The following is a 12,074-nucleotide window of genomic DNA, read 5'->3' on the forward strand; positions in this document are numbered from 1 at the left end:
AGGAACATTTGAGGGAATGCATGATATGAGACAGGATTTGTTTAAGAAATTAGATTCCAATGGCTCTTTGACAGATTACATTGTAAGACACAAGAAACAAAAGAAAATTGGTATAACCCTGCAACCATTTCTCCCAGCCATTCATCTTTTTGGGTTTTGATGATGAAAGGACTATGGGTTGGAGAGGAAAAGAAAGTAGAGGAAACGGAAGAGGTGATAAACAGAAAGAGAGAAGAGGAGATTCAGGGGATTCCTGTACCAGTGAGAGGAAGTGCCAAGCTACAGCTGGGGATGTGCACTTCCACTGGAGAACTCGGCTGGGCTTCTGGTGAGGCAGGAAAGACAGGGCCGGGCCTTAGGCAGAGGGCAATGTCACCTCCTTGTTTTGCTTTTTAATGAGGCCATGATGCATGCAGGAATGGCATCTAAAACAGAAACTGTGTAGCATCTGAACAAGAAACTCTGACCATGAAAACTGAAGAGCATGCGCAATAAAAATGCACAGGTTGCTGATGACTCTGTATGACCTTTCCCGTGTGGCGCTTGACTAGTAAGGTAGAATTTAAGGGAAAACAGCTCTTAGAGTGCATGTATTGTGGCTTCAGGAGACAAATGGGCAGGACTGGGAGTTGATGCAACCTGGTGTCATCCAGGCCACACTTCAACCCTCCCCCAATGAATATTCCATCCCTAATCAGAAAGACCCCACCCATTCAAAGGGCTAAAAATAGGATAAAAGGAGGATCAAAAACCCTGTGGCGGGCCCTTCACTGTGAGGATGCCCGAACTCTTGAGTGTGTAACTTTCACTTCTGCACTGAATAAACTGCTTCTTTGCTCTCTTTGCTCATCAGTGTGTGTGTGTGTTTTTTCCTTTGTGTTTTGTGTTCCTCGCCCAAACTCTTTTGGATGAGTTCAACAAGAACCTGGACCTCTGATAAAGCTTTTTGGGTGTCACTGGCACTGTTCTGATGGCACCAGTGCCTCTGGAGAACAGTGTGTGGTCTGCAGACCTTGATTGTGGTCCTCCAGTCCTCTGGAAAGGGGCCGCCCCCACTACCTTCGAGCCCCCCGAAGGCAGGAGGACTGGAAGGACGTCGCTCACCTGGGCGGAGGTGCTATGGAGCTTCAGCAGCCCATTCTCCAGCCGCTCCATCTTGGACTTGAGCTCCCTTCCGTTCCTGCACAGCAGGCTCTTGTAGAGTCTGATGAACTCCAGGAATGATTTGGGGGTTGTGTAGTTGTAGCGCTGCTCATTGCTCAGATAGGACTGGGAGGTGTGGTTGACACTTGTGTGGGCAAAAGCCATGAACTTGCTAATCGATGGCTTGACTGTGGGCTAGAATCAAAGGGCAGGAAATAAAGAGGTCATCTGGCCATGAAGACGGCAGGTGACTGCCCACCCAGCTTGCTGCTTCACCACATGGAAAGCTGTGCTCCAACAACCTGGAGTTGCTGGATGTGGGGTTCCTTGTACCCAGAGGTGGAGAGGAGCTTGAGGGGTGTCTCCTTTGCCCTCTCACCTCAATGTCCTCCGTGTTCTGCAGGAAGCGGAAGCTGACGGACTCCAGGGCTTGCTGTGGCCACTCATGGAACCAGTCGATGGCTGTGCAGTTCACGATGGCAGGGAACTTCCTGCTGCGGACCCTCAGCTTGGTCCCCACCGGGGAGAAACAGAGAGTCACCTGAGAAGGCAGAGGGTGGGGAGAACCAAGAAGGTATCCAAGGTGTACTTACAGAGAGACAGACATGGCCTTGGATTCTTTATTTCCCAGGAAATTGGGAAGCATATCAACAGAGACAAAAATCTGTAAATGCTAGGCAGCCTTTCCAGCCAAGCGATTAGAAATGCTGGGACTTCAGGAGGCAAGAGGGAGGCCACTGCCCTTGAAGCATGGGAGAAGGGCATCCTTGCACAGGTGCTCAGGCTGAGAAGGGTCTTGCACCCTAACCACTCACTCCCAAGACAATCAATAAGTACAGCTTATTGTGTCCAAAATATCCATAGAGGCTCCCATGGACCATCTCTGGTCCTGTCTACCCCGGGCAGAGAATCCTTGTACCTTCAGTTGTCGTCGGACCCGCTCTATAAAGAACTTCCAGCAGTTCTCTCTGTTGTCAACAAGACCTTGGCTCTTGACTTCGTTCCTCACATTGCTTATGATGCTTTCAACCTCATCATCAGAGTAGAGATCTGGGATCTCTCCTGGGAAGAATCGGAGCACAGATACTTAATTATTATTTTTTAACAGATTGGCAAAGTTCTGAAAGTTAGATAAACTAGCGTATTAGTGAGGCAGTATATAATGGAAAAAATCTTTAAAAATCTCAACTAAGTATATAAAAATAAATATATGATGACCAATTAGAGTTTATCTTGGAAACGCAAGGATGGCTAAATATTAGAAAAATCTATGAGAATAATTCATTACATTAATGGATTAAAGAAATAAAACGATATGACCATCAAAACAGTTGCACAAAATTTCTGAAAATTTAGTTTGAGATTTCTTTTAATCAGATCATAGGTATCTGTCACAGACCCAAAGCAAACATCCTATCTGTTTACTGGTGAAATACTAAAATATTCTCTTTTGAATTAAGAACAAGACAAGCATGACTGCTATTCATGTTTTCTATTCAACATTATACAGATGTCCTAGGCTAACAAGTCAAGGAAAAGAAATAAAATTTATATGGATAGTTAAGGAAATAATAAAACTATTATCATCAAAATCTAATTTTCTAAATAGGAAATCTAAGAGAATATACACATAAACAATCAGAACTCCTAAGTGTGTTAAACAACAAGCTTGCTGGATACAAAATCAATATTGGAAATAAAATGGCACTTTTGTACTTCAGCAAAAAAAAAAAAAAAAAAAAAGAGTTATTTTATTTAGAATACCAGCAAAAAAGTTTAGAATAACCGGTTATTTAGAATACCAGCAAAAGGTATTTAGAATACCAGCAAAAACTATAAGACAGGCAGTAATAAATATATAAAAAGATGTGCAAGATCTTGATGTAAAAACTATAACGTATTACTGAAGGGCATAAATAAAACCCAAAATAAATGGAGAGAAATACTCTGCTCATGGGTGGATGACTCAGTATTACCAGTATCACAAAGATGCAATTCCCCCCCCACCAAAGTCAAATGGGTTTCTTTTTCAATCCTGACAATCATATTCTAAAATTTATATGGAAGAGCAAAGGGTAAAGAATGGCAATGATACTTGTGAAGAACGGGAAGAAAGGATTTGTTCTATCAGAAATCAAGTCTCCTTATAAAGCTATGTTAGTTAAAACAATGTGAAACTGGTACTTGGGTAAATAAATAGAACAGTGAGTGAAACACCTAGAAACGGACTCAGATGTAAACAAGAAATTCATATTCAAAATCAGTATACTAAAAAAGGATGAACAAATCAATAAGTGATGTTAGGATAATTCAATACTAATATAAAAAAATAAAATTAGAATACCAAGCAAAAATTCATTCCAGGTGGATTAAAGACATGAAAATGAAACAGTAATATTTTATAGATAAAATACAAAAGATTATTTTTACGGTGCTGGATAGGACACAATTTCTGAAATAGAGCACAAAAAGCACGAAACATAAAAAGACTAAGGTTTACAACATTTAAATGAAATCAGCATGACAAAATTCAGATACAGACTTCAAAAAAGACATTTATGACCTACATGATGAACAAAGGGTTAGTATCCAGAATATACAAAGGACTCTTACAAATCCATAAGAAAAAGAAAGAACCGAAGAGCAAACTATATAAAAAGACAACTAACATAAGGTGAATAGCCAATAAACACTTGAAAAGATGCTCCAATGTCACAGGTAAGAAGGGAAAGGACAAAAATGAGATTCCATTTTATATCCTTTGGCAAAAACTGGTATGTCAGATAAACCAAGTGTTGGTGAGGTTAGGAAACAGGTATTCAAGCAGAGAATAAATCTGTACAACTACTCAGGAGGGCAACTGGCACTTTTTAGTAAACTTGAAATGCACATACCAGACAATTTAACAATCTACATTTTGGGCACCTGTTGTAAAGCACTCTGCTTGCACACATCAGATGTTTCTATTTTGCAACATGTTCATAATTGCATGGGTGTTTGTTTTATTGCTTTCTGTATCCCAACATGTTTTGTAAACAAATATAGAAAAACATAAAAGGAAAAAGTAAATGTGGGTGGTGAGAATGTGAAAACTGTGAGGGAGAGTCAGAAATTGAAAGAGGGGATAGAATAAAACAAAATTCTGAATTAAGAACCAGCTGGTGGGGCCCTAGCTCACATGGAAGAGTTGAAGAATGAAGAAAACTGCAAAGAAATGCAGACAGACTGGGAGCTATAAAGGTAGTTGTGAGGCTGATAGTGAATGGCATTAAGTTTTCTCAAGGAGAGAAATGAGCTTAAGGGATGTAAGAATGAAGGAAGCACTGGTGCAGTTAAATCTTGGAAACACTGGATAGGAGGTAAAGATGAATGTGGTTCACTCCAGGATATTCTATGGCTATCAGAAAAGCTCTTTCCTATTTCCAGGACAAGGCTTTAGGTAGGTGTTGAAGCTATGTGGACCTGAAGTCATATACAAGCTCTCCTTTGAAGTTCTGCACACCCACGTGCTTCTTCCTTCCTCCGTAACCAACAAAGAAATGTTAGCATCGTAGAAATGTTAGAGTGGGAAGAAGCCACTGGAGCCACTACCTGTGCTGTTTCCTGTGGACTTGGGTGAGGTCCTCCAAGGTGGGTGGTTTGGCAAATGGCCACTAACTAATCTCAATGATGGGAATTGTGATTCTTTTCACCACTGAAGCTGCTGCACTTCCTTGACCTACTGTATCTGGAGGAAACTCAACTTTCCAACAGATTTCTGGCCTTCATAGTCTGACAACACTAATCCAGCCAAGAGTTGGGTTAGAGTTTTATACTAATTAAACTTGATTGTTTAAATGGGAAAAGTGAAAAAATGAATTATCGTGAAAATGATCATTTACTTTCTTCCCTTAATTGGGCAAACTTGATTTAATTTCCATTCATTATTTCATAGCATGCATACAAAATACCCAGTGCTATAAACTTGTCAGAATCAAGGTCTTACTAGTGGAAGAATCCAGAGAAAACAGCTAGAAAAATGAAATGATATTTAGCATGTGCTGGGAGTTAAGGAGTTCACGGAAGTTTTAAAAAGAGAAATACTCAAATGGAATTGATGTGAGCCATACTCATACTTCTGGGGCTGACTGCCTGCGGTGGTCTGAATTCCTTTCTCCTTTGCCCCTCTGATAATCTGCAGTTTCTTATCTATAAGTACGTTAGAGTCCTCCAGTGAGAACCTGAATTCCCTTTGGTCTTAGAATATTTGTAATAATAGAGTCTGCATTCTTCACCTTTCTATTTTTTGAAATATGTAGGATTTATGTCCTTTGAGGAGGCAAAGTATGATCTATAGGCTAAATCTGGCCCTCTATCTCTGCCTGCAAGCGAAGCATGGTTTTTACAATTTTTGAAAATTGTAATTGAAAAAATTGAAATAATATTATTTAATGACACATGAAAATTACATGACATTCAAATTTTGTTGTCCATAAATAAAGTTTTACTGGTCACAGCTACACTCATTCATTTAGATACTGTCTATGGCTATTTGTCCAATACAATGACAGAGCTGAGTAGTTGTGACAGAGGCTGTATGGTCTGCAAAGCTGAAAATATTTACTTTCTGACCCTTTATAGAAAAAGTGTGCTCGCCCTAGTTTATATGATACCTTTAAGTGCCAAGATATTGAAAACACCCAGGCCTTTTAGAGACTTTTTTCATGTTCTTAAGATGGGGGTATTTGTCACACAATTTCCAAGATCCCTTAAGAAGAAGATCACCAGATGGAACTGAGCACCTCTGAATTGGGAGCAAAGTTTGCATTTCCAGGTTTGTTCCTCCAATTTCTCCTGACAACATTCCTGTCACTTATTGTGCGATGTAAGTAGTCATGCTGAAAGCAGGAGAAGCAGGAGACTGAACTGCCAGAGGGCATTTTGTGATGTGAACAGAGGCAGAGGCTATTTAAATACTTGAAGAGTTTCCTCTTGTGACCTAAAGTTGGGAAGCCCTATTTCTGCTGCCTAGTGCAGAATGGCTTCTTGTGGTCCTTAACATGTCCTGATATTTTGCAAGTCAGACTCATCATCATCTTCTCTGTGTGGTCTGGGGCTCTCAGAGGCCACTCTGCTTTGAGATAATTTAAGATGGTTTGGTTAGTTGGAGCTTGGTAATAAAAAAGGCAAAGCTGAGGGTTATTCTGCGCAAACCAGTTAGCATCACAATGGCTTAAGGGCTTTGACCCCACCCAGGAATAACATTTTTCAGAAACATTTCCCTGGTCTCAAGGGAGAAAAAACAGGGAGTGTGGTGACTATCTCAGGACCCCTGGCCCTCTCTCTGCATGGCTGGAAACTTTCTCAAAGCACGTGTTCAACAGTAATATCTAATATGTAAGATGACACATCTTTCTCATGATATTACACACCTTGGTTCAACGAATACCTCTTGAATGCTAATTATGGGCCAGGAGATGCGTTCAGTGCTGACAATGTAAATGGTGAAAATAACACAGTCTTTGCAGAGGGTTATAATTATATCAGTGTTGTTTTATTTCCTAAGCTGGGCAGTAGGAAATCCTTATCTTTTGTTCCTCTGGATTATTTCATAACAAAAAATGAACCAACAACAGACAACACAGTCTCTGCCTTTCATAAGTTTACAATGTCATTTCAGTACAATGGTGGTGTGTGCAGCCACTGAATGTTAGAGAAACACAGAGGAATGTTTCTCATTCCTCGTGGTGACAGTGGATTAGTGAAGATTTCCCAGAGAGATAACATCCAAGATAAGTCTTGCACTATGGGTAGAAGTTAATCCAGAGAAAGAAGGAGAAGGGCATGAGGTTCAAAAGGAACGGTGTGAGCCAGTAAGGATGTCAGGAGGCAGTACAGTGTGTTATTTCAAGGAGGTGGGAATTACTAGATCATAATGGGGAGGTAAGCTAGTAAGGAAGGAAGGAAGCAGGTCAAAGGCAGCTGGTTTTTTGTTTTGTTTTTTCTGTACAAAACAGCTTATCGTGCATTCATTTAGGAACTGATGAAGGAATTATAGTTTGGTAGACCTTTTTGGAAGCAGTGAGGAGAATGGATGGGGGTGGGCCTCCCTGAGAGGTAGGGAGATGAGTTAAGAAGTGTCTGCAATGTAAGCTTTTATATGTAGAATGGATAAACAAGAAAGTCTTACTCTATAGCACAGAGAACTATATTCAATATCCTATGATAAACCATAATGGAAAAGAATATATATAAAAAAGAATATATATAACTGGATCACATTGCTGTATAGCAGTAATTAACACAACATTGTAAATCAACTATACTTCAATAAAATAAAAAAAAAGAAGTGTCTGCATTTGTTGAAGCGAAAGATGTCAGTGGTAGTCATGACAGAGAAGAACAGATTCAGAAATAGGGGGTAAAATTGGTGGCAACTGATTATCTCTTGGACATAGGTGGTGAGGGAGAGGTTAGTAATGTAGGAGAATGCACAGAGACATAGTCTCAAGTAACTTGTATGAGAATTTAGTACCACATGAAGAAAAGAAAAGCTGTTACTCAAGCAACTTTTTGCATTATGCTCTGGGCATTTCTGTGTGGCAGCTGGAAGCAACCAGGTGCTGGTTTAAATTTCCATGGTTTATGGTTTGGGGATGCATGTGGTAAACAGATCCCCTGAGACCACAAAGTATGCTTAGGAGATCTGATGCATGCTTGATGGCTTCTCTTTTTTCATCTTCGCCATCTTTGCCACTTCTCTTTTGCCACTTTGTCTTTTTTCCTTTCAGGGAAACTGGGCCAGAATATAACTTGTGTAAAGCATAGTTGGCCTATCAGGGAATCCAGTTCTAGATGCTCATGGGAGGAGAACAATCCAATGCCAAGACTGTTACAAATATTTCCAGACTCCACATTCTCAAGTGATGTGTACAGATCACTAACATGTCAATCCTGCATCTAATCCTAAAGCACCTGAAAGATGAGAGGATCTTTTCATGTTTTACATTCCAAGAGGAGATTTGGCCCAAATGTAATAAGGACAGTCTGTTTCAGAGATGGAGAGGCATATGGCTTTACAAGAGAGGGGACTCAATTGGTTATCAACTATTCCAATAGACCACATAGAGGTTACTGACTGGAACATGGAAGCTTAATAAATGGTTTTGAATATACAAATAGATGCAAAGTGATCTAGTCTGAGCCAGGGAAGAGAAATATTAATTTTGGAGTGAACAATTAAGCCTTTTGAAAAGCAAAAAGGACATCCCAACATAAGATCCCAAAGTAAAATGAAGTATGAAATATGGCAGAGTAAGGAGAGGAAAAGACACCATACCTGGAGCAGACTAGGTCTTCTTAGCTGGGACTGCAATAAAATGGGCTTTCTGGAATGCTGGAAACCTAGAAGCAGGTGTGCTGTACCAAAAAACCAGGAAAGGATTCTATTTTCTCCCTTTAGATTAGGATGGGCCCGTGCTGATGCTGAGTTTGGTTGAAGGAGGACCAAGAGAGAACAAATTTTGTGAGAGTTTTTAAATACCTGCTTTTGATGGCCAGTGTACATTCTTCAGGAATTATTATACAGGGCAACAAGGATATAGCAAGAATTGAACTTTTCAGACTCAGCAAGGGCCAACATTTCATGCATAGTTTCACCAGAAGCTTCATGAGCCCCATTAAGGACTCTGGTAGCCGAAGAAAGTGACTGAAAGACAGGCTTCATTCACTCTGATTTAGGTGGCCACCTTGCTTCTTATACAATTATGTGGCTTTTGCTAAGAAACTTAATTTAATTTTTTAACTTTGAGTGGAGGATTTCTTACTGTCCGTCTGCAACCAATCTGAGATGCAAGTGGCACAATGATGGGTTCTGAAATGTTTGGGTGGTGTCAGAGGTGGGATTTATGTGCTGAATTACCAGTACAGTTTGATTCTGGAAATGGTGCCAGGAAACCAAGGGATGAAACAATGAGCTAAAGAAGTGTGGGAGGAAAGCACATAGCCTATGGCACGAGATCATGAGGTCACTGAGGAAGATGTTTTGGGGGAGTGTTGAATCAGTGGAATTCGCTCACTGTACCTTATCTTCAACCTAATAGGATTTGTAGATGACTAGAGAGGGATGAGCTAATGACAAGGTAGCCCAATGTATAGTTTCCTAGTCTCTACTGTGTTATCCAAGAATGCAGTGATTGCACAACCCCATAAAATTGAAAAACTAAGTGGATGGGGAGGTTCTGAGGAATCTCTGTAGCTCTGCCTGGACTGGCAGTCAGTTAATTTCTAGCCAGAAATTATCTGACAGGGGAAATTAGAACTCAGATATGCTCAATTCTCCCTGTCAAAATGGTTAAGATAAAAGGGATGAAGATTAGAAAAGTATTACTTTTAATTGTAGCTCCATTTTAACATGTGTGTGTAAATCCTGTTTTTGTATAGAAGCCTTAAAAATATGAGTTTGAAATTCCATGACTTTGAAGCACACTGATTGCATTAAGTTTTCACTGGGCAGGGCTTCAAAAATTCATTTGAACTTGAAACAAGTTGTTTTCTAAATGAAAAATTAAAAATACTTAATTGAGGAATAAAATTTCAATTGGTAAAAGTGTAACATCGTTTGTGTCTCAGACATTATTATAGGAGAAGGTGACCTGGCTGGATTGGAGCCAAATGAGATACAGGGTGAGGCTGGCAACATGCCTGGCATCTCCAAAGCTATAAGTCTTTGGAAGCACAATTTTACCTTTTTTGATTGTTTTACAAATTAGACTTTAGGGCACAGCTTCAGGGTGGGAGGACAGTTGGACCCGTCTCTCATTATTTGGTAAAATAACAAAAGGTGAGGCAGTGTTGTAGGTGAAATACTGTTGTAGAAGGTGGTGGGATGTTAAAAAGACAGTATTTAAGAAAAGGACAATTTGTTGGATTGGAGGAGAAAAGGTATAAGAGTTAGTAGGCAAATTCCTGGATATAAAACTAACTTAAATAGGGCAGGTTGGGAAAGGAACGAGAGTGTGGGATCAGTGTTATGGCGGGAGCCATCAGTCCCAACCTGATGCGACTCTGGTCCTCATCAGGAGGAAGTCGAAGGCTGCTCACAGAGCCTGCTAGTGTATGGTCTGGACCAAAGACCAGCGGCTGGTCATGGAAGTGATAGTAAAATGGCCTGGGGTACAAGGGCACAAAATTTGAAGTTGTCAACGATTCTGAAGCAGTAAAGTTCCTAGAGATTGCATGGAAAGAGCCATCCTGAAATATTATATATGACATGGAATACACTTTGGAGAAGTATATTGTGATCACGGTCCTTTGACTTTATAAACTAAAGAGTATTTAATCAGAGAGCCAGGAGGTGAACTGTAGAGAAACAGGCTTTCTGAAATGGAAATCTGGAAGCAGAAATTTTGTTCAGAACATCTGTGCACTGACTATTTTATTAGCCCAGATAAGAGGTGGTTTTATAGATGCTAAATTTGGGTTAAGAGTCAGGAAATCATATTCTCCTTTTAATTAATATAAATATTCATACACCCCAAATTTCTGAAAATGCATAATTTTTATACTATATTGTTTTATCTTCTTGGGTATATATACATATATATATATCTTGTGTATGTTTATGTATATTTATATATACTTATATGTATATACATATATGTGTATACATAAACTTTTTTTTCTAGAATGGTTGGCATAAGTCCTGAATCCCTAAAAAAATAAGGGCAGCAAAGTATCAAGAACTCAACTTTCCACTGAAGTCCTATCTTGCACTGATAGTGTCACAGGGAAGTTGAGACAGCCTTTGTCAAGTTCTTTGTAATCTAAGAAAACCATCCTCCATCTGTTCCTGCTTCTACTTTGCTTCCATAAAGTTCTGAATCCTTGATTAATTAAATTGGCAACCTAACCTTGCCCTCTTGGGTAAGTTTTGTGTGTGCATGTACTCTGTGTGTGTATCTTGCTGCTAATGCCTTACCTCCCTGCAATACTGAGCACATTCCAGTTTCTCTCTGTCTTGGGTGTGGGGAGGGAACAGCACCTTCTCTCTGGACTCAGCAGATCTGCAGGCCCTAACCTACTTTCCTCCTATTGTCATACCTAGTCCCACTAAGAAAGCCATAAGACTACTGTCTGTTTTGCATGTAAGGAGAATAAAAGACAGCAGGCCCAGCAGCAATCCTAGAAGGACCTTGATGAACCAGTTCTCCGCTGTGTCAGTTTTCTCCCTCATTTCTATGACCTCGCTCTTCTGACCTCGAACAAAATCTCCACCTTGGAATGACTCCAACTCCAGCAGGAATTTGTTAGAGACATTTAAGTGCAAAGAGTCTCTTACCAGATGCCAAGAGGTCATTAATGAGCACAAGGAACCTTTCATCAGCTACTTGGGCGTCTGTCATGAGAAACACGGTGCTGAGATTCTTTACCCCGGCTTTCAGGCACAAGCTGGCCAGGTCCGCCTGCAGAAGCAACGTCAGAGATCTCTGAGAAGAGGGCTTTCTTGATAAGAGACCAGCAACGGGAAGGAGGGAGGAGTGCTATCTTGCACTCACAGGCCAGAAAATATGCCTCATTCCCAGGCCTCGATCCCAATAGAGGTGGGCAAGTAGAATAAATAATGATGATCTTTAATTCATACAACCACTGTGGCTCCTGAATTAGCTCCTAGAGCTCCTGCTTTGTGCAAACAGGTAACAGCTTTCCAAAGGACAGAGATGTTCCCCTGTTCATCTGTGCTACTTATATCATCATACAAATGAATGACTTGCCCCAGGAGGCAAGTGATTGCTCTTGGTCCTGACAGAAGAGTCATGTACTTGGGCCTCCTGGCCTGGGGGATGAATATATCATATAGTAGCAGAGTCTTATGTTCTCATGGCTAGCTCCAGCAAAGACTTTTGCTGTTAAAAAATATATTGGGGAACGTACACACACACACTCACACATAC

At 40.3% G+C, this 12,074-nt stretch overlaps 1 protein-coding gene across 1 annotated transcript in view; it reads right to left on the reverse strand.

Moving 5' to 3' along the window:
* DNAH9 (dynein axonemal heavy chain 9) overlaps positions 1-12,074 on the reverse strand; it is a gene marked incomplete at both ends in the record, with an annotated part of 297,919 nt that overhangs the window by 97,969 nt on the left and 187,876 nt on the right. Inside the window, 4 exon segments of the mRNA XM_079725653.1 lie at positions 1,105-1,338; positions 1,523-1,684; positions 2,063-2,205; positions 11,462-11,585. Of these exon segments, the coding sequence (XP_079581779.1) occupies positions 1,105-1,338; positions 1,523-1,684; positions 2,063-2,205; positions 11,462-11,585 (663 nt within the window).

The sequence above is a fragment of the Hyperoodon ampullatus genome, assembly GCF_949752795.1.
Source record: "Hyperoodon ampullatus genome assembly, chromosome: 19".
In the NCBI taxonomy this organism is placed as follows: domain Eukaryota; kingdom Metazoa; phylum Chordata; class Mammalia; order Artiodactyla; family Ziphiidae; genus Hyperoodon; species Hyperoodon ampullatus.